The sequence below is a fragment of the Diorhabda carinulata genome, chromosome X, assembly GCF_026250575.1.
Source record: "Diorhabda carinulata isolate Delta chromosome X, icDioCari1.1, whole genome shotgun sequence".
NCBI lineage: Eukaryota > Metazoa > Arthropoda > Insecta > Coleoptera > Chrysomelidae > Diorhabda > Diorhabda carinulata.
This window is the reverse complement of record NC_079472.1, coordinates 61,843,099-61,866,537: the sequence shown is the minus strand read 5'-3', so window position 1 is coordinate 61,866,537 and position 23,439 is coordinate 61,843,099. Positions and strand designations below refer to the sequence as shown.

Genomic DNA, 23,439 nt, shown 5'->3' with positions numbered 1-23,439 from the left:
CTATATACCGTATTTTAAATTAATTAAGCTTCCACCTATTATTTCGAATTTTTTTATTCGAAATGTTGGCTTGCTGTTCTTCAAAGGAGGAAACAACTACTTTCCTGGATAATACCACGAAGAATATTGAATTACATCTCCTCCGAAGAACGTGATGTCATCGACAATCCGCTGAAATTGGCATCCCTAATGGCTCTCAATTACAACGAGAGGGTCGTAACCACTGACTAGTTTCGATGTTGTTGCGTCTCTTCAGAATGGCGTAACGACGGAGACATTAGGGATGCCAATTTCGGCGGATTGTCGATGACATAACGTTCGGTGATTATCTAAAAATCATCACCACCCCTTCCATATATTGTAATTACCTTCCTCTAGCACCCCCCACAACCCCAAGTCGATATGGGGTGGGGGATGAAGAACGACGAAATACATTTTACATACATAAATTATAATTAAACCCCTACATTTTACTAGAATTTAATAAACATTCTATTTTCTGAGAAAGTATTCTATTGATATTTTTGAAATCGGTTTTTTTATTCTGAGAAATAAATGCGCTGATTATTCATGAAATACATAAAAAAAACTAACCGTGGTCTGATAAATTGATAATGAAATGTGTGTAACTTTCTTATCTCTGTATTTATTATTATCAAGAATAAAGGATTATAATAGGTGTACCTATGTGAAAATATCTATAAACATAACATCCCAGTGAATTTGGAAAGTGATATTTACCCCGAAAAGGAAAATGTACCCGTATTATGAAACGGATTGGAGTGTACTTCCCCCCGAAGCTAATAGAAGGTAAGTAAATCCAAGGTAGATGTAAATACAACTACAATTCACCTAGTGGGATGTACGCTATCAAACTAGCAACGTGGTTATTGTTATTTTTTATCAATGATTAATGCGTAACAGATATAGTAGTACTTTTTCAATGTCACAGGATTATCTCGTTTGCATATATTTTATCTTGTCACATATTTGCTGATATCTTATAAATGAGATTTTGGAATGGATTTTGAATATAAATCTTTAACTTCCAACATGAGGATTAGCCATTAAATTCCCTCCAGCAACGCGCTACGTCATCAATGTCCACATCACGAAACTTGTGACGTCACAATACCGGCCATATTGCCAATACCGAATGTCAAATCAATGGGATGGTCTAAAAAACAAACTTATTATTTATATTAATTTTAAGAAAGAATTTTAGTTTTTATATGGTGATTGAACTGTTGTTGGGTAGTTTAAAGGGGTAAATTGTATTGTTTTTAGTTATTAGTAGAATTTTTTAACGTCAGCTGTCAATTCTTAAGGTGTTGAAAAACAGGTGAATTTGTTCAGGCCAGAAATTTATCAGTGAATTTAATACCATACTAATTATCGTTGTGAATAATTGTGTTTTTAAATATCCTTAGCGTTGATTGAATTTTTAATTCAGTTTGAAATGGACATTCAATTAAAATAAAGTGTGTTATTAACAGATTTTAACCTGATTTTCTCGTATTGTGAAAAGAGTAAAAACATCAAACATGAATGCCTCTGACCATGGGTAATAATCGTAGTAATTTGAATATACTATTTTTATAAAATTTGTTATACTTTTAGATTTAATCCCGCATTTAACATGGCCACTATTAAACAGGTTGTTAATGAGGCTATTGAAAGAGGTATGCTCTAAATTAGTTGAATAATTCGAATGTCGATGATTAATTTTTATTTTTTAGTTCGAATGCCGACTCCAATGCGACTTAGAGATTTAATTCGACAAATTAGAGCTGCAAGAACTGCAGCAGAAGAACGTAGTGTAGTTAACAAAGAATGTGCCTACATTAGATCAACATTTAGAGAGGAAGATTCAGTATGGAGGTAAAAAATTATTTATATACATATTCGTATTTTCCTTAAGACATTGTCACTATTATTTTTCCTACTTGACATTATATAATGAAATACAAATTTCTTTAACAAGCCTTAAAAGATGTAATGAATTCATTAATCAAAATTGTCTGCACAATTCAAAATAGTTTTTAAATTAATTAATGTATTTGTGTTTTAATTGCCTTTGAAGTTAACAATCAACAAATATTTTAATTCTATGTTCAACTATGTTCAGCTAGATAGTGTATGGAAGTATCGATATTTAATAATTTCACTCAAATTTTCAAATATGAGAAACTATTATAACTGGATTTTAAATTCTTTTTGAAAAACGTCAGCTAATTCTAATTCCTCAACAGGTTTTTCATTATGAGTGTGTTGATCATATAATCTACCCTACTAGTCAAAAATTTTTACCCACCCTATAATCCATTAGTGTCATTACAAAATAAGAAACTTTAACAAAATTTTTCTTTCGTATTGTCAAATGTAGTTTAAAACAGTGTTGTAAAAACCAATAATATACAATCTTGCTGCAATTTATACTATTTAGATAAAGACATTTTTTTTTGAAGTTTTTATATGAATTGTTTTCATTCTTGCAAATTCAGACTTGTAAGTTTTAAAATGGGTAAAACCAAGGAACTATCAGTTGAAACTCGTGCATTAAAAGCAAGTTTTCATAGTGTAGGCAAAAGTTACTGTACCATTGCAGCAGAAATAAAAATACCTCGACACGTGAAATAATATGCCTGCACCAGGAACTTTTACAAAAGAAAACATTCAGGTGGCCTTAAAAAATCACAACCACTGATGATAAACGTATTAGTCAGATCGACGACTCATTGGTCCAGAAATAGCAACTCAGATAAATGATTCTAGGGGTCTGCTTTTCAGTATTGTACATTGAAAAGGAGATTGGGAGAGGCTGATCTGTTGGAAAAGGTGGCAGTGAAAAAACAGCTTTTAAGATGTGATAATAAAATAAAGAGATTGCAAAAGCACAAAAGAGTGGGGAGTTTTATATAGATGAGGGTTTTAGGTCTAAAAGATGAGTATTTGTGTGTAGGTCAAATGAAGAAAGGATGTTAGATCCATGTAAAATCTTGATGGTAACACTGCCGAAGCCCAGTGATGGTATGGGGATATTTTGGAGTAAAGGCGTCTGGAGATCTGGTAAAAATTGAAGGGATTTTGATAGAAGAAGGAAGGAAGTGATGATTTTGACCGTCATACTAGTTTGATCGCACCTGGATTGAGTTGCTGTGGGGCAAATTAGACCAACAGTGTTCAGAATATCCTCAAAAACGAATGAAACAAAATAGATTACGTTTATTCATCAAAATTGTTACAGAGAATGCCAAAATTGTACACAAATTATGAAAGCAAAAAGGGGTACATAGATAAATCAATAATTTGAATATATAATAAATAAATTATTATTGCTACAGTATTTTATAATTTTTCCTTACCATTGAATTTAAATTATCATGTTTCCAGATGTCGAAATATTGCCAAGCTGTTGTACATTCACATGTTGGGATATCCAGCACACTTTGGCCAATTAGAATGTTTAAAATTGATAGCTAGTTCTAGATTTACTGACAAGAGGATAGGTTATTTGGGTGCTATGCTTTTACTAGACGAACGTCAAGATGTACATTTGTTGATAACCAATTGCCTTAAAAAGTGAGTATTTCTTTTCAAATATATTATCCAATCAATTGATTTGGAGTGTATAAACAACTCAAAATGCCTTATAGGCGCAAAGCTTGGAGTCGCCAATTCTTTATTCCTATTGTTTATATAGATTTTCACTACATTTTTTTAGTAGACGCTCTCTTTTGCTTGTACTCCCCTTAATACAGATATTTCACTTTGTATTTTATAATGACTTGTAACTTCAAATGCATTATGAGCACCTCTAATGCAACGCAAGATGCAATATTTCTTGATCAAAAGCATGTGCAGATGAATTGTTACATTCTCGCACTTTGCAACATTATCAGTTTGATGGCATTTCTATGGTATTTCTAATGTTTCTTATAATTTTTGTATGTTTTCTTGTCTACTTCTATAGGTAAATTCATGTTTCCCTTTATCCCATCATCCATCAGGCTTCAAAAGCGGATATAATTATTCCCAGTGATGCACTGCCCACTTTTTTCTTGTTTACTTTGTTATTTTCATTTTTAAACCGCACACAAATATTAAATGAAATTTGAGGTTAGGAAATTGTTTACTTTTACTTTTTCTGAGACGCATATATGATCATGGGTTTGATGATATTTTTGATGATAGTTTGTTTGATATACCCAGTATACTATCTTTGGCTTTAACATTGTTCTTCTCATAACGTTAATAAAATCGTAATTTATATTCTGAAATACTTTTCGAGGGCTTAATATTATTTTTAACTAAAAAAAATTCGAAAATAATTTACTTGGTGTCTTAGACGATTGGGTTGACACATAGTGACCACTGTAGGCTTAAGTCGCCAGTGGTGACATCTCTCTGTTAGTATTGTTAATCAGTGTTTTATATTATTCATCATTCGTTTCAATTCAATCAATATAAACATCCAATTATTTGTTATTCAAATTGAAAACAATTTACCAGTTGTTAATACATAAACGTTGACACACCATTTACAATGTATGTAAATTTATTCATTTATTATAGACTTGATTAATTTTAATTTATTTTTCGAACCCAGTATAATGATGAGTCATTTTCCAGTTTTATTTAGTTACAGAAAAATCATATTAAGATGATTTTTTTTAAAATTTTGTCACTTAAACTTTTTATTGTATGAAAGGTGACTTTTAAATAGACTGCTACTTCTCAAAGTTCAAGATTCTTTTGTTCTAAAATTCATCAACGATTTTGGTCGTTTTTGATTATTTTTTTACTCACTTGCTCATGTCTCTAGAGGTAACACATCACTCAATAAGTCCTGAAACTTGCCCAAAATCGATTTTATTCATCTATGTAATTTCTTTCAAGACAAATAAAATAATTCTCTAACTTCTCGATGCCGTGCTTTTAAAAGATTTGTCTTTTGCCTCAAAATAGGCTTCAGTTTCAGCAATTGCTTCTTCATTTGAGATGAATTTCTTACCGGTTAGCATTTTTTGAGATTAGCGAATAGTGAGTAGTCAGGCCAGATCTGTACTATACGGTAGTTGAAGGAAGCAATTTGTTGAATCCAACCACCATTGACATCGACTTGTGAGTCGGTGCATTATCTTGGCGAAACAGTGTTATGATTAATAATAAGAGGCTTGAACTGCTAAGACAAATTTTAATTTCATATACTTCACCTTGATTTTGTATGATTTCATTAACAAGAAATCAGGATCAAGTTTGAATTGAGATTGTTCCCCAACACTGTTAACCCTAGCACGACCACAGTTTCAATTGGTTTGAGCACCAGTACTCCAATATAATATTCTCAGGTGAATCCAGATTTGTGTAATGCTGCTTACCACCAAGATATGTGTATGGTGAAAGATTAGAAGTAGTACGGAATGGCATTAATACCACACAGATATGGTAATAATTGAAAGATGTCGTCTTAATGACCACAGGGAGTTTTTGACATGTTAAAAACACTTTTTGATCCTCGAGTAAGACAAGATCGATATTTAAACATAGTAAGGCGAGTTAATAGTCCTGGCGCCAATCCAGTAAAACAAAAATAATTTTTGTACTTTATAGTTTAGAGTTATATAAATTGCTTTTTGAATTTTTTTATTTATACATATATAACCCAATTTAAATAAATAATAACATTTAAATCCGTTTCAGTGACTTGAATTCAGCTACACAATTTGTTGTTGGACTAGCACTATGCACTTTGGGAGCCATCGCTTCTCCAGAAATGGCTAGAGATTTAGCGGGAGAGATAGAGAGATTAATGAAATCGCCCAACGCCTACATTCGTAAAAAGGCAGCTTTATGTGCATTCCGTATTATAAAAAGAGTGCCTGAATTGATGGAAATTTTTCTACCGGCTACAAGGAGTTTACTATCTGAAAAAAATCACGGTACAATAAATATTTTCTAATAATTCGCAAAAAGAGTAAATACTTTTTAATGTTAATATTGTGGTTCTGCGCAATATTAATTATTCTAAACAGAGTATGGTGCTGAATCTGTCTCATCAAAAGCGTTCGGAGGAAATTTCGGACGAACCCACCACCTCACCTTACTTCATAAGTACAAAACCTACATCTGTTCCATAATCGAATATAGATCAAATCAAACAACTCCGCTACCAAAGAAACTCTTTTTGCCCCCTGTCTTGTCAATATACTCGCCTCAAAGCCCAAGAGGAAACTTCCTTATCCGCCCCTTCGGCTGCTAGCAATAGCATACTAATACCTCCTTGAATTCTACCATAACTTTCTATATAATTCTCCCATATCCATAAGATAGAACACTATCACTTACACTTCTTCGATCGTCGGTGTTGCAAGGTTCCTGCGATTTTCCTGCAACCTGGTGAACTGGTTCACCAGCTAAATGGCCGACTAAAGGGAATAACGCAGTCGCTGCTGTACCCACCCACTTCTCGATTAAATTCAAAATAAACATAAAAAAAACTATCAAAAAACCAAACACAAACAAAACAAAACTAATGAACATTAAAAAAAGAACAAAAAAGATAAAAAAAATAAAAAAACAAAAACAACGAAGTTTAAAAAAAACAACAAAAAAGATGAAACAAAAAGAAAAACAAAAAAACAAAACGAAAACTTTCAAAACAAAAACAAAAACAAAAAACTTTCATAACAACATAAAAAACAAGAAAAACAACAATAAAACAAAACGAAAACTTTCAAAATAACAAAAAAAAACTTTCAAAAAAACAAGTAGAAAAACAAAAAACTTTCAAAAAACAACAATGAACAAAAACTTTCACATAAACAAAAAAAAACAATATAAAGAAAAAAAGAACATTAAAAAAACAAACAAATAGAAAAAGAAAAATAAAACAAAATGTAAACTTTCAAAATAACAAAAAACAAAAATAAACAAAAACCTTTCAAACAAATAACAAAAAACAAGTAGAAAAGCAGAAAACATTCCAAAAAACAATAAGAAACAAAAAAATTTCAAAAAAACAATAAGAAACAAAAAAATTTCACAAAAACACAAAAAACAATAAAATAAACAACAAGTAGAAAAACAAAACAACTTTCAAAAAACATTAAGAAACAAAAAAACTTTCACAAAATAACAAAAAACAACAAAAAAACCAATATAAAAACAAAAATATATAGCCTAAGTGTCAATGAACATAAAATCAAGTATATGGAAATGGGTAACGACTTTTGGAATGACAACCAATTACAACAGACCAAAACAAGAAGTTCTTGTTCGATAGAATACAAAATTTTGATCACCTGAGGAGTGACACAGTAAAGGTGATGGAAATTAAAAAAAATGACGAAAGATTGACAAGAGGCAATAACAGTTATACAACCTACGGTGTTATATAGTAGTGAATGTGGGGTTATGAATGAGAATGGGAAAAACGGGCTAAGGGAGAGAGGAATGGATACGCGCGGAACAAGATGAATGGATAAGAAGAACGAATGCAGATATTGAAAAAGGTTATATGGTCAGGCAGATATCAGCTATATAGTAAGGGCAAAAAGACTGCGTTGGTTGTGGCATAAAGCCAGAATGGAAGAAAAGAGTTGGGTGAAGAGAGCCTTAACAAATGGAGAAGGTGCAAAAAGAAGGAGTTGGAGAAAAGCAGTAAAGATACTTAAAACTATGGGCCTATACGGCTTGTAATGTTTGCTGTGCTGTTTTATATCTCTTTTAATCAATATGAAAATACTAATAAATTTTGGACCAAGAAGTAACTATATCTTATGATATATCAATACTCGCTGCAAATCCTCTACCACTGGCTTTTGATTTCGAATATTTTTATACTGCACAGATAACAAGGATGAAATTTTTATTTTTTGGTTTGTTAGACTCGAATGGATTTAATAATATTTGAATCGTAGGATACAGTTTTTTGTCAAGTCATTAGTAATAAACAAAAAACTATTTTGATAAAAAAGTTCATTAAAGATTTACTGTATTTATCATGTTCTTTTAGGTGTTTTAATAACTGGTGTTACATTAATAACAGAAATGTGTGAAAATAGTCCCGATACTTTGAATCATTTCAAAAAGGTGAGTCAAATTTATTAAATCATTATTAAATAGTTTAAATTTATTATTATGTATTTGATTTTATCCAATGGGTATATTTGCTATTTTTAGATAGTGCCAAATCTAGTGAGGATATTGAAAAATCTGATTTTGGCAGGATATTCACCAGAACATGATGTATCCGGTGTAAGCGATCCATTTCTTCAGGTAACCAAAAATAATTATTGCATCTGAATTATTAATTTTCCTTTGATATCTTTTGTCAAGGGAACATTAATTGATCTGTTTTTATTTCTGAAATAATTGAATACTCTAATTACTTTAGCTATAGTACAATGTCTAAAACTACTGTACTCTCGCAGTTTTTTTATTGTCAATCTGTTTTAGGTGAAAATATTAAAGCTTCTTCGAGTATTGGGAATCAATGATGCCGATGCCTCAGAAGCTATGAATGATATTCTAGCACAAGTCGCAACGAATACGGAAACCAGTAAAAATGTTGGAAATACTATTTTGTATGAAACTGTTTTATCCATTATGGACATAAAATCTGAAAGTGGTCTAAGAGTGAGTAATCAATTCTGATGCCGAAAATACTTCACCTCTTTGCTTTAATAATTCTGCAATTATTATACTGTTAACTACTTTATCTGGTATTTTTTTCCATTATTTTAAATCATGTCTTGTGTTTATTTGGTTTGATTTTCTCTCTAATGTTTTGTTTTTCTCTTGTGTTTCTTTGGATTTATCTTCTCTCTAGTGTTTCTTTGGTTTCGTCTTCTCTCTTGTGTTTCTCTTGTTTCATCTTCTCTCTAGAGCCTATTTGACTGGTGTTTTCTGCTATCTGTTTCTCTTCATATGCCATTATAATTGGTCTGAATCTTTTTCCTTGAAACAGGTATTTATACAGAGGTTCTTCATAGCAAATAAAGCGGTTAAAAAAATTCAAATATTTTCTAATATTATTTGATTCATCATACTGTCCCAAATACTTGATAACTTATATATTTTTTTTTGGTAGTTGTAACCCTCTTTACTTTAACAATTCCAATTGGAATAATTTTTTCTAAATCGTGTATTTCTTGGATTTCATCTTCTTTGTATTCATTTTGATACCTTTTGGTGTAATTTTCCATCCGTTTCTCTTCATATGCCAGCATAATTAGCTTATTTGTTTTTCTGTGCTACAGGACTTATACACAGATTTTCTATTATGTCAATTATTTTTTTTTCTATTTTATTCGTCTACTATCCTTTACTTTTTTCTCTCACAAATATTTTCTTTCCTTTGTACAGTTTTAGGTCTTTAACTTGTTGTGTTCTTATCTATTTTGCTCTGGTTACTTCATTAATTTTTCTGCTAATCGGTTTATTACACCATTTGATCCTTTGAAATTTCCGTTGGTTCACATCCGGTTCAAGGAAGCGCGGTGTTAAAAAATTGTGTGTTCACTACGGTAAGCCCGACTAAGTTTTTTTGTTTCAGGTTTTAGCTGTAAACATCCTCGGTAGATTCCTGCTGAATAATGATAAGAATATTCGATATGTTGCTTTGAATACCCTTTTAAGAACTGTGCATGTAGATACCTCTGCAGTCCAAAGGCATCGAACAACCATATTAGAATGTCTAAAAGATCCCGATGTTTCAATAAGAAAAAGAGCAATGGAATTATCTTTCGCTTTGGTCAATTCTCAAAATATCAGAACTATGATGAAAGAACTTTTGACTTTTCTAGAAAAGACCGATCCCGAATTTAAAGCTCAGTGTTCAAGTTCTATAGTTATGGCAGCGGAAAAGTACGCGCCTAATAAGAGATGGCATTTGGATACTCTACTGAAAGTATTGATAGCAGTAAGTTATCAAAAACAAATATTTAAGGTGTAAAACAAAACTCATCATTTGTTAAATTTATCAGTAATAAAAATTATATTATCATTAAAAAATATTAATCATATTTATAAGTGAAATTTATATTGAAGTTAATTGATTTTTAGGCTGGTAACTACGTTCGTGACGATGTAATAACATCAACTATCCAGTTGATTTCTGAAAGTACTAGTCAACAGGCCTACGTCAGTTTGCAATTGTACAAAGCATTGTCGGAGGATCTCTTTAATAAGCAACCTCTAACTCAAGTTGCGGTTTGGGCAATAGGGGAATTTGGAGATTTGTTATTACAAGCATCTCCCGATGAAGATAACATTGTTGTTCCTCCAACAGAGGAAGAAGTTATAGATGTTTATCAGAAATTGTTGTGGTCACCTCAGAATACAGTTATGACGAAACAATATACTCTTATGAGTTTAACCAAACTCAGTACTAGGTTCAATAATACTAACAAGTAAGTTTTGAATTTTGGGTGATATTGATTATACCAAAGTTTATAATGGCAATAGTCACATCTTTGGGGGTATCCATTAATTACGTCAGCTCATTTTGGGGGAGGTGAGGTTCATTGGAATCTCACCAAATAGCATTTAAACCGAGGGGGGATTATCGAAAATCTCACGTCAACTTACAGATATTAGAGAAAAATTATATTAAAAAATCATCATTCAGTTTGAGAGTAATAGAGAAAATGATAAAATCATTGATAATAGATGTCGTGGCATTTATTTTGCTTCGTGAGTAAAGCTGCATAAGCACAGAGACGTTTTGACGAGAAACCGTATTATTCTGTCAGGATTCAATCAATGGGAGTAGTGAAGCGTGCTAAAGAGCTGCCGTGCGTTGTGGATAGACGAAAAAACGTAAATATTGCCCGGGACCGTCTTCCACCTCTACCAGAAATCCCGGATGACATGTGTTCAATTATTTCAATAAAAAAGTACATGAGTCTCTATAGATAGAGTAAAATCTTTTAAAGAGTTTTTTTTATTTGTTTTTACTTTGAATTTGATTTAATTTATATAAATTAACTATAGTATACCTGAATGGTCAATTATTTTAATAATAAAAAAATTAAGCTTACAATATTTTTAGCGTCAATCTCACGTAAAGGGAGAGAGGTACAAGTAAATCTCACCTAAGGGAGGGGGAGTAGTCACAGCTAATCGAAAAATGGTTCACGTAATTAATGGGGCGTTGGTTCATATCCGGCTGGAAAGACCAGATCCGTGTAATTGTGTATATTTATCTTTTAGCAAAATTCAACAAATAATAAGTTCTTTCTGTTCGAGTCTACACGTTGAATTGCAACAAAGAGGTGTTGAATATTCGCAACTTTTCGGTAAATATTCTCATTTAAGGCCGGCTTTGTTGGAAAGAATGCCTCCCATGGAGCTTACCAGGTCTCAGTCAGCAAATCAAACCAATGGAGATGCTAGCGATTCGGAACCAAGATCAAACGAAGACAGTCCTCAGCATACAGTGAATAGTGAATCTGTAAATTGTTTTGAATTCTGTAGATATTCCAAATTAATGCTCATATTTTTATTTTAGAATACATTATTGGATCTGTTGGGAGGGATAGATAGTTCGACAGATTTGGACGTAATCAAAATGAATTCGCAACCAGTAGCGCCACCTATTTCGAACGCAAACAATCAAGATCTGTTGGATTTGTTGGGGCTTGGTCCGATTTCGAGTACGCCGACGACAGATGCGGGCGGAAATAATTTGGGATTAATTATGGAGAATAATAATAGCAACATTTTAATTAATAATCAGAATTCTAATTTCCTATCGGGAGATCTATTTGGTGATAGTAATACAAGTAAAGGCGAGTACAATTATATGTGAATGATGAATTAGATTAAATTGATTCATAAGGTGTGGAAACTAAGTTTAGATGTCATAAATAAGTTAATACTCGATTATTTATAAATCGTGGTATTTTGTATATTTTATTTAAAATCATACCAATCAAGGAAAAACTCCCTTTCAGTGAATTTTTTTTAATTTATAGAGTGGAAGTGGAATTACAACATATTTTTATGTAAAAAGAGAGAAAATGGATTTGTAGAGTAGAAAGTTAGTCTAAAAATAAAAGTATTCATTACATTCACATTATCATTCAATTCTTCGTTTCATTTAATTTTACTCAATTCAGATGAATGGAGATATTTACTTGTGCAGCACCAACTTTTGATTTACGAAAATAACTCGGTTAATTTCAGTTATATTATATAAGATTTGCGAAAGGAAATTTATATATAACGGACGTCTTGTAGCTGGTCTTGTGAAGAAGACAATTAATCATATGTTATGTTTGTATTTGAATTTTGAAATATTTGAAAGATAGAGATAGCATGTAGAAAATATGTGTTCAATAAATCGTATATTGATTCATGTGGTGGAAGATCTCCACCATATCTACTTTAGATGAAATTACAACGAAGAAAGAATAATCTATCCAGCATAGATTAGTTGCACCTATTTTATATTTTCATTGCGTTTTTTTTTATTTTTTCAGAAAGGAACGTGCCTACATTAACTGCCTATGATAAAGATGGATTAAAAATAGTATTTTCATTAGATAAAACAGCCGATAGTACGTTATCTGTAACTGTCAATACAACAAACTATACCTTATCAACTATGACTGATTATATATTCCAAGTAGCTGTTCCTAGGGTGAGTATTTTTGGTTAAGTATCTAGAAAAAATAATTTTGACTATACTCTAGAAATTAGTTGAAATTTCAAAGATTCTAAATCTAAGACGATTAAGTTGTTTAAAAGCAATAATCATATAGCTAGATACTTAATTGGGATTACATTGCACCTCAACCTTAAGGTTTATTTCCCCTTCTCTTCATCTATAAATCATCTTCCAGATCAAGAGTTTTATTGAACTCCAGTATTTGTATTGTCTTTAAGAAAGATCGAGTTTCATTTCCTCAGGTTTTATATCCAAATAAATTGTCTGTACGTGCATTGGTAACCGATTCTCCTCTCTATAAAATCTAGATCCTAAACAAGCTAGTGTGGAGATATAGCTTGTTTTCGCTGATATCCAAATGCTCTTCATATCCTGTGTATCAGAGTTTCAAAAAACTTGTTTATTTTGGTTTCCTTCTTCTTCTGAAACTTTTTCTTACATGAGCATCTGCTCCGAGCTCATTGAAATTGTTTATGCTTCTCTTCTGGTGAGTGTATTGACCTCTCCATTTCCATTCTTGACCAGGAACATGATCTAAAGAGACTTATTCTTGTTTATTTGAAAAGATTTTCTTTCATACCCTCATGTCAGCTTTGATTAAATGGGACTCAGTATTTTGTTAACAGGGTGATTTTATCAAAATTAATTGTTACATTACATTTTTGATAATTTCAGTAGCAAATATTTATGTCTATAAGGGGTCATCCCTTAATGGGGATCGAGGGTATTACCAAAATGTGACAAGGGGTAAGGGGGTCAAGAGTTTCGTGACGTACTACTACTACTACTAATTAAATTAGTCTTCTATTGTTTGTTTTTTTGGTTATGTGAAATATTGGACTTTATATTGATTTATTGAATACACTGCTTACATTACCATTATACCAACACTCACAATTAAACTCTCTGATGCGCGTTTCCAGAGATTGCAAGTAAACTGACTGAGTCAGTTTCTGAAGACGATATATTGGTTATCGAAAGAGTCAGATAGTGTAATATTGAGTGTTGGTGAAGTGGTGGTGCAAACAGTGTGCTCAGTATAAATATCATCAATGTTTCCAGAAATTCAACTTAATTATTTATATTGATTTAGATTGATTTATATTCAATAAAAATCTAAGTAAAAAATGTTTTTTCTCGATTATTTCCAAACACATGCATAAATTTAAAACAATGTGTCACGTCACAGAAGAGACAACTTGGTTCCAGCCTCAAATCCCTTTTTACATCATTTCTTCTTTCTTAGCTTATTTTGATGTTACTCCCCTTTTTTTGACTGATAAAAATGACTACTAGAGATCAATAACTACATTTTGTAGCCTTAACATTGAATTCACAATTTGATTCATAGTTTGTAGGTACAACGTTAAGCCCTTTTTTCAATTTTTAGACATTCCAGTTACAAATGTTGTCACCGTCAGGAACGGTTTTAGAGCCTAATGGTCATGTTACTCAAGATTTAAGAGTAACAAATCCTAGTAGGGTAAGTAAGGGTTGAATTTTGATATACACAATATAATTATTCACTTTATCTGGTTGAAAAACGTTTCATTTTCAAAGTGTAGAAGTAAGAGTAAGTGAAAGAGAAATAAAACTAAAAATCTGATGAAACCTCATAAAAGGAATATGATTAAGAGAAGTAACAGAAAGAAATTCTATAAATAGAAATTAAAAAAACTAAATGGTAACTTGAATCAAGGTAAAAGCAAACTGCCAACCAGGGGACATTGAAGAACAAAGAAGCAAGTTAAATAATCTGCGATTAAAAAAAAAAGAAAAATAGAAGCAGTTAATACATTAGATCATTAAAAACGAAAAGAAATTTTGAAATTCAATTAGTACACAATATGAAAACAAAAGAGAAAAAATTGACAAAATGATAAAAAAACAACAATGAAAAGGTTCACAAAGAACAAGAAGGAAACATGATATAAGAGAAGATGTGAACGACTAAATCAAATAAAATTAATGGTATTAGTCCGGGAGCCAGGTAAAAATTCGGTTAATTATTTCCTTTCTAAAGATAATTGTTGAGATGCATCAGAGAGTTATTTAATTAAGCCTAGTGGACGTCAGCTGCGGCTCAGTGGGTGGGCCGAAGTCTACCACGCACTACAAAAAAAAAAAAAGAAATTCAGTCATATCCCCCCAACTGAAAATTTGTAATTTTTAATATATGTACTGGGAAAGTCGAGGGAAATCAGGTTAGCTGATGCTGATGATCAGTTTAACTCTTTAGAGGAAATCACTGAAAATATAATTTTTTTTATGTTCGATACGCCAACTGACGTATAATAGTACTTAGTATTAGTATAATAATACTTAGTACAGGCAAATTAGGCGATTTTGAACTAAAACTTTGAATCAAATTGAGCCGTTTTGATTTTCTAGATTTTGGAAGATTTTGGGATACTAAATAAGTCTAACAACTCTTAACAAAATTACGGGCACGGATTTCCGAAATTTTGGGACTTGAAACTCACAAAAATTTTGAAACGCGAATAACTCGAAAACTATGAGGATTTCGAAAAAAACTGCTGTAACAAAAAATGTAGAGTACAAAATTCTCCACAAAAAAGTATCCCAAGTATTTGTGTCTAACCTCAAAATTTTCACTTTAAAATGGGTTTGAATCGCGAATAATTCGAAAACTACGAGTAATTTGAAAAAAGTGCTAGAGCTAAAAATGTACAGCACAAAATTCTCTACAGATTGGTTTGCAAGTATTTTTTCTCAACCTCATAATTTTCACCGTAAAATGGATTCATGTACTTAAAAATATCTTGAATCGCAAATAACTCGAAAACTATGAGGATTTCGACACAAACTGCTCAGTTTACCTTCAGTCTCTGAAGACGATAACTTGGTTATCGAAACGCACGTTACGTCAGACAGTGTAATCGTGAGTTTCGATATAAACAGTGTGTTCATCTAGAATTATTGTAGTTTTAGACTTTATTTTTTGCTGTTAAATATATATTTTTGGTAAAAGAGTTTAGGGTGACCGAAGTATTTTTTGGTGGTTATTATATTTAATCCCGTTATTTTTTTTTCGAATTGAGCATTTTTTATATAAATTTCAGAATACTCTGAGAATGAAAGTGAGACTGTCTTATCTAATTGACGGCAATCCTGTTCAGGATCAGATAGAAGTTAACAATTTTCCAGCGGACATTTGGGATTGACGGAGAAAATACGGATAAAGGCAATCGTCCCACGTCTTGTTGAATATTTATATTTATATTAAATTTTTAAGTCTATTTTTATTATAGACTTGTATGCAGGGTAAATCAATAACATATCAGAATTTAGTTTTAATATAGTCTACAATCATTTCACCCCATAACCCCATTTTAATCTTAGCAAAGGACCTTTGTATAGATCAGACGACATCTTCCCAGCCACCTCAGACGCGCCCCCTTTTCTCAGCTCGGTATTCCTTCAGATCCTCCACGAACCGTTCCCAGCAGTTCAAAATCCGCTAACTTGTCGTCCTCATAGTCCGTGTCTCGTATCCGTATGTGACTACGGGTCTTGTGGGCTTTGTGAGAGCCCTCTAAACTTGAGCGCTTCCTGGACTACCTAGAAGCATCTGTTCTCCGCAGCAACACTTACCTTGATCTTTGTTACACACAACCAAAACGGAACTTCTACTGTCAAAAATAATATGTTATTTATACAAAGTTAAAAACAGTAGACAAAACGCTGCCGAATCACCTGCAGTGTTGCCAATTTTATTTTTATCTTGATTTTGTTTAAAATAAGGTTGGAGTACCAAAGTATTTATGTGGTGGATTGGGACACCATGTTCTCTTCCATTCCATTTTCACACCTTTTCAGTTTTTGGAAGTTAATTTCATTTCCTCCATAGTTTTGTTTTTTTTCTACCCTATAGTCATTTCTAGGTCTTCACCTCCATTAGTTTCCTGGTCATTCTCTGTGTTGCTTTCAAAAGGTACCCTCAGGTCTATATTTAATGGATGTACTTCTACATCTCAATTTTTTTTTGGTCTAGAAAAACAAGAATTGAAAAAATTCTGATATTATTGGTTTATCCTGTATAAATCTGAAAATAACAAGATTTTCTATGATTCTAGATTTAATTATATTTAGTGAGACAAACACTTTGTAAATAGTTTTAACAGTTGAGTACTTAACGTTCGATTTAAATCAATTCCGATTTTTTAATTAATCTAAATCTCATTTGATTTTAAATTCTGATCAATCTGAGTTAGTGCCTCTATTTTGTAGATTGTGATGAGTATAGTATTTTTAGCATTAAAACTTATAGAGGGCGTTAAGGCGGAAGGAAATAAGGACCAAGTCCTCTCGTGAAAAAGAATCGCATTCTATATAAATCCAAGTTTATTAATTTTTATGATAATTTTGCTCGTTATTTGTACAGAATTTGTATGATTTTGACCATCTTCAACATAAGAAAAATGCATAATTTCCAATAATTAGACATATCTCATTTGTAATATTAACACAAGTGGACTAAGAAATTCCTAGGCTTGCGCAGAAAATTTTTTGAATAGAATTTATTATTCGATATAGTATCCTCTTCATTGGTGCAAAATATCTGTCCAATAAGCATCCTCTTGAGAGGTTTAAGAACAGATGCAGAGGATACAGTTAACGACGAAGCAATTTGAAACCTAATTCGTGCAACCGGGGCAGTTTTTCGTGATTTTTTTTATGGTTTTGAGTAGCTTCATCACTTGCACTACACACCATATTTTATTTATTGATGATTTAATAACTCCAAACATTGCATCATCAATTCGTTGTTATCCGTGGTCGATTGTGAGCTCGTGTTGATTTCATCTCGTTTTCCCACTTATTGAAATTGGTTTAACCATTTCAAGGATGTCTTCATCTTCTGATGATGAAAATCAAAATTTCTGGCCAAGGGACCCTCGAAACTATAGAATACGATTTGTTCATCTGACACGTTGGAGTAAAAAGGAATTTAGAGTAAGATTTCGTCTTTGATTGGATTAGATGAGCTAGATAGTGAATCTAACTCGCTAACACTTTGATCTACTGTGTATCCTGGAACAGTCAAGCAGCAATGACTTTGTAAAGTGTTTGTCTGGACTTTAAAAAGCTTCAATGTAAGTACCTTAGTCTTCGATTATGGATTGCCTCGTACTCACAAAGGGGGTGTTCGGTGGTTTCATTTAATTCCTTACTAAAACGACAAAAGTTGTCTATGGACATCTTCACTAGCAAGAAGTGTTTGATGGTTTCCTCGGGCTCCTTGCAGAAACGACAAAAACTGTTGGAAGTTTTTCCGATGTTCTTCATATGGTAGTGTCCAGTAAGCATACCAATACTCTTCTTACTTCGTCTTTGTTCAATGAAAGTGCCTTTTGAGACCAATTTGTGAAATAGGAAACAAAATTTTTTGATTGTTTCCGATCTAGGGTCACGTTTCTTATTTCTTCTCGTTTTTCCAGTTCTTTATAACCATGACTTGATGGCTTTTTGGGAAACCTATGAAAGTTACTGTAATCCGATCTGGCCAGGTACCCACATAAGAGTAACTTTATTGTTGGTTCCCGTTGAGTTAAAAAATTCGATGCAGTCTCATACTAGCTTTGATCAATTTTATTATCGAGCTAAACTTAGGTTTTAACAGTATTAACATAACAAAAACTAATTTTACAAACCACTAAAAGTTGTTTCACTTCAAAATGCTGTAACTCACAAACTAATAGTCAGCCTAAGAATTTTTTTAACCCACCTTTTAATTTATTCGTTATTTTAAGCAAATTAGATCCAAATTTATAAAGCTTAATTTTATTTCTTTTAAGTTAATCGATTAGCCAGAAACTGTTATAATTATCATATTTTGATTTACTAAAGATTTCACTTTTTCCTTCTTACCCACGACCATTTATACGGGGTCTATAAATTATTATTGGTAGCTTTTGCTATACAAACATTATTTATTAATTTGGTGGATGAGATTTATGTTATAATACAGTTACATTTTCACTTTTCTGAATATTCCTTTATAGCATGGGTGGGCAAATACTTTTAAGCGCGGGCCATAATGAAATTTTTAAAATGTCTCCCGGGCCGGAGGATTATATCGCGTACACGCGAATGTTTTAGATGAAGTTTTTATTCCTTTCAAATATATGTTTATGACAAAAACACTATAAGTATCATTTTAAAGTATTTGGACAGAAAAATTTGGCTAATAAGAATTATCCACTTTTTAAATTTATTATTAATTATAATACATCGAAAAAGTGGACAATTTATTATTACTATTATATCTATTAATATTGTTGAATAATAATTTATTATATTTGCAAAATCAAGATTAGTCTTAAAATTAGTATGCGATAAGTGCTAAATCAAAATAAACTCCTGCTACGAGTGCACGTTCAATTCTATGTATTAAGCCAACCACCTTTGCGAAATTATTTTTGATTCTATTAAAATCGCTTATAAGTTAAGGCCGGATTCCGCCCGAGGGCTTGTTTTTTTGTCAACCCCTGCTTTATACCCTGGTATATATTATTCGGTCTTTATTTAAGGCTTGATTTATTATACCGTGTTATTTGCGTCCATAATATTAATTAGGCCAATAAATTGTAAATATTATTACAAACGAGTTTTACTATCCTATACCTCAAATTTTTATGTTGTAGTATACATATAACACTGAGATGCTTTAATATTGTAACTAACGTCTCTCGGGTAGGGTTCATGGAAAACAAGTTAAATCCACACTTTATTACCCCAGAATTGAAACTACTGACACTTTAGTTACTATCACGTCTTTACCGCCGTTATTGCTTGTATCATTGACCGCGTATATTCTATAACTTTATTTTATGCTCTTGCAATTTCTAGAATATGCAATTTCTCACAGAAACATCTAGAACAATAATTACCCAATAATACAAGAGCCTCTAACCAAATATTTCGGTATTATCAATTCAACGAATTCTTTTTCCACAAGGAAGAAATGATCCATTACTCATACACTGCGAACTCTAGCATAACACTTTGGAATTTTGTAATTTATAAAAAACTGATGATACAACCGATGTTTTAAAAATAATCCTCTATTATAAATTCTAGAACAAATTTAATTATTTATCTGCTGTCAGTAACGCCATTTTTGATTTTTCATCATGCGTTGTATATATATAAGCATTTTTGTTGTGGGAAAATGGCAACATTGAACTCCAAAGTGTATTACTTTTAATATATTTCAAGTACAATATTCGAAAGTCGGAAATATATTAGAGTTAGTACATTTTGGTGTACACTCGAACTGTAGTAGTGTAATAACCAAAAAAAAAGGTTGAATATATTTTTGTAAATTGATTTTAATTGTTAATTATAAAAAAATTGGTTACGTTGTAGGTATGAAACATTTCCTAAGAAAAAAAAATCTGTTTGAAAATATGAATTAGTTAAATCAATTCAAAAATGACTAGAAAGAATCTGGTCTTCTCGAAATGTAATTTTCTTTTGGTCTCGCCAGTTCCAATATTCGTTTAGTTGGCATATATCTTAATGCTGTTGGTTTAACGTGAGAATTTTTCGTAGTGGCTTCTGTAACTTTTTTAGCATGGGCTTTTGGTTGCGCCAAGTCTCTTATTCGTTTGGTTGCTGAAAGTAAAAATAAACGATAACCGTGAATGATTTATACGGTGTTTATGATTGTAGTTTAGACTCAGTTACCCCTGTGAGACGCAAGAACGGACTTTTTCGAACAAAACATATTTTTGTATACGAATTGTTTTCGTTCTGGCGAAACCAAGAAACTATCGGTTTAAACTCGTGCACGGATCGCAAGTTTCCATAGTCTAGGCCAAAGTGTACTACATCGTGAAAAAATATGCATCCATCAGGAGTTTTGGCGATAGAAAACGTTTAAGGCGGCCTTTGAAAACTACAACCGATGAAAATAAACGTATTGAATCGATGAAATAACGTGATCGAAGACTCGAGGACCCAGAAATAGTAGCTCAGATCAATAATTCTAGGAATATGTCTTTGAGTACTTCTACAGTAAAAAGGAGATGAGAGAAGTTGATATTTATCGGAAGAATAGCAGTTAAGATACTTCTGGTGGGCTAAAGAACATAAAAATTGAACGCACGATAAGTGGGAGGGAGTTTTATGGAGTGATGAGTCAAAGTTTGGGGTTTTTTAGTTAAATAATCCAATTACAACTTTGTAAAAAGCTATTTATTGAGCACAAAGATATAAATAAATAAAGTGGTTTCAATAATCTGTTTTCGTTGGATGTCAAGAATATAAAGGACACACAAGTGTTTAAGGGACATTTGGAATCGCTTAACTATGACGTTGGTTCCCGTTAGGAGCGGTCAGTGTACAATAAATTTTAACGAATAAATTGATAACTTGAAGTTAGGTACCTAAATTTATGATACTTCAGTCACATTGATATACGACAAAAATTAGAGACGTCGTATCACTTAATTAGATGATTAATGGTTCCCATCAGAGACAATTAGATAATTCATTTGATGTTTGCCTCTAAAAGAGACTTTAATGTGCTAAAGTGAAACATTTCTGTCAATTATGAAACGCGCGACTTAATTTAATAGAAACTTTAAATTTAAAGTTTCCTTTAAATGTATTATGAAACCGAACGTTAGTATAGTTCTTCCAATATCAATTGCAAAAGACAGTTAAGCGAAGAATAATCAATATTTCATAAATACGCACGGCATGATTATTCCCTATATGAAATTCGGTAAAAATCTAACAAACCGTCAGTCCGCGTGGACTCTGTTTACGAATGAAAACATCAAATCGTAAACATAAATGCATTTCTATTGGCCGAAGCTGTCGGAAGGCGTATGTACACAAATATGACTTAAGAACATGAGAGATATTAGAAGTAATACAGCAAAAGGTAGCAAATTATGCAGAATAAAATTATACCAGTTTAAAAATAAGTTTTGTCAGCATGTGTTTTTAAACACAAAAAACTGAATAAACGGATGGTAATAACCGAAGCGTCAAGGATAGTTCGATGGCCACAAGATTATTCGCGTCAGATAGAAGACTACCGAAGTTCTAATAGACGAATTGGGTACAAAAAGGGCTCAGTTCCCGTCTGGTACCCTGTTTAAACCAAACGCCCTTACAGGCAGATACATTTTAATCGTTTATTTCATTATTTCATAATCAATATTTCATTACCTTTATAATTCAAAGCTGATTCTTTTACTTTGAAAAAGTCTTCGCCTATTTTTCTCTTCAATTCACGTAATTCACGCATTTTTTCTTCTTGCAATAAAATTGCGTCTTGCCTATCGTTTGCTGTTAACCATTTCTGAAACAGATTTATTCCATACCTCAGGAACGGATTATATTGCAGCTTCAGTGGAAAAAAATCTAACAGAAGCGACCCGAAAAACATGTGGAAATAATTTTCAAAATTTCAGGTTCACCACTAGGGCGTATTTGACAAAATTAAAAAAAAAACGAAATATTTACCTTGTAATTTATTTTCTCACGTATTCTAGGTTTCTGTGTTCTTATTCTACAAAATTCTTCTGGAATATTTGAGTATTTGGTGGATAACATTTTTAACTTAAAATTTTGACTTATACTTTCGCTAATTTGACATTAGATGTTTCATGACCACAAAAATTGATATGATTAGAGAAGACACTATTTGTCTTATAATGTGTTATAGGGTATTAAAATTGAAGTATAATTATTTCTAAAGCATTTAAAGTAAAATTGAATATTAAATACCTTCAAACGTGTGCTTTATCGAAATTGGTTCGCTAAATTTAAACGTGGTCGTATAGATACAGATGATAGTGAACATTCTGGTAGTCCACTTGAGATTGTTAATCCAGAAAACATCAAAACATTGGTTATACCTAATCGTAAATTGATTTACATGAGATAGCTGAGCCCTTAAAGATACCAGAAGGAAGAGTGTTTACAATTATGCATAAATATTTGACCACGAGAAAGCTTTTTTCAAAATGGGTGCTACGTTTACTCATAGTCATGACAATGTATGAAATATGGATCCATCACTTTACTCCTGAATCAGAACGATCATCATCTGAGAGGAATGCAGCTGGTGAACCACCTTTGAAGTGTCCAAAGGCACATCAGTTAACTGGGAAGATTATGGCTTCAGTATTTTGAAATCCGCAAAGAATATTGTTCATCTCCAAAAAGGAAGACAATCACAAGTGAATAATAAATAGAGTTGTTGGATCGTTTAAATGCAAAAATCAAGGAAAAACGGCCTCATTCATCGAAGAAAAAACCATTGTTTTACCAAGACAATGCACCGATTCACAAGTCGATGGCAACGATGGTTAAATTGAACTTCAAATAGCTTCCTCATCCACCGTATAGTCCAGATCTGGTTCCGAGTGACTATTGGCTATTCGCTGATGTCAAAAAAAATCTCACCGGTAAGAAATTTAGTTGAAATGAAGAAACGATTGCTGAAACTGAGGTTTGACTCCTTTTACAAGAGCGGCATCGAGAGTGACTTGTTACAAACAGAAATGATTGAGTGCTGGACACACATAGTGAAACTAGATAAAGTACCACCACATAATACCACCTCACAACAATTTACAAATATCAAACATGGCTGGCCAGCGAAAGTTCAACACCTTTCCGATCACTACCGCAAAGCGATACGTCCTCTGAATGCGACCAATGAAACTTTTCAATTCATGCGAAAAAACAAAAAATCGAACCGACTGTTTGTTATAGGT

General features: G+C 32.0%; 2 protein-coding genes across 3 annotated transcripts; one reads left to right on the top strand and one right to left on the bottom strand.

The window, feature by feature from the left end:
- The first annotated feature begins 648 nt into the window (after positions 1-648).
- On the top strand, positions 649-19,304 carry LOC130901031 (AP-1 complex subunit gamma-1). Of its 2 annotated transcripts, none has more exons than XM_057812096.1 (15): positions 649-810; positions 1,621-1,682; positions 1,740-1,881; positions 3,394-3,582; positions 5,704-5,942; positions 8,018-8,094; positions 8,185-8,280; positions 8,461-8,640; positions 9,560-9,925; positions 10,069-10,415; positions 11,218-11,458; positions 11,516-11,795; positions 12,489-12,649; positions 14,067-14,159; positions 15,760-19,304. In XM_057812096.1, the coding sequence occupies exons 1-15, from the start codon at positions 755-757 to the stop codon at positions 15,859-15,861; spliced, it is 2,631 nt and encodes an 876-aa protein (XP_057668079.1). In that variant the 5' UTR covers positions 649-754; the 3' UTR covers positions 15,862-19,304. The 2 variants fall into 2 exon arrangements, with proteins under 2 accessions (XP_057668079.1, XP_057668080.1); XM_057812097.1 differs by lacking the exon at positions 649-810 and adding an exon at positions 1,113-1,564.
- A 711-nt stretch (positions 19,305-20,015) lies between these two features.
- Positions 20,016-22,324, bottom strand: LOC130901353 (uncharacterized). The gene is made up of 3 exons (XM_057812675.1): positions 22,181-22,324; positions 21,884-22,016; positions 20,016-20,317 (listed from the first exon to the last, which is right to left on the bottom strand). Exons 1-3 carry the CDS (start codon positions 22,268-22,270, stop codon positions 20,139-20,141), a joined length of 402 nt encoding a protein of 133 aa, XP_057668658.1. The 5' UTR covers positions 22,271-22,324; the 3' UTR covers positions 20,016-20,138.
- Between the last annotated feature and the right edge of the window lie 1,115 nt (positions 22,325-23,439).

What these genes read in the sequence shown, in the direction of transcription:
- LOC130901353 (XM_057812675.1), bottom strand. Translation starts at nt 22,270, where the DNA reads ATGTTATCCACCAAATACTCAAATATTCCAGAAGAATTTTGTAGAATA. An exon ending in GTGAGAAAATAAATTACAAG is followed by an intron (nt 22,017 to 22,180) that starts GTAAATATTTCG and finishes AATCTGTTTCAG; the next exon opens with AAATGGTTAACAGCAAACGA. An exon ending in ATCAGCTTTGAATTATAAAG is followed by an intron (nt 20,318 to 21,883) that starts GTAATGAAATAT and finishes TTTTACTTTCAG; the next exon opens with CAACCAAACGAATAAGAGAC.
- LOC130901031 (XM_057812096.1), top strand. Translation starts at nt 755, where the DNA reads ATGTACCCGTATTATGAAACGGATTGGAGTGTACTTCCCCCCGAAGCT. An exon ending in GAGGAAGATTCAGTATGGAG is followed by an intron (nt 1,882 to 3,393) that starts GTAAAAAATTAT and finishes TCATGTTTCCAG; the next exon opens with ATGTCGAAATATTGCCAAGC. An exon ending in CTTTGAATCATTTCAAAAAG is followed by an intron (nt 8,095 to 8,184) that starts GTGAGTCAAATT and finishes TGCTATTTTTAG; the next exon opens with ATAGTGCCAAATCTAGTGAG.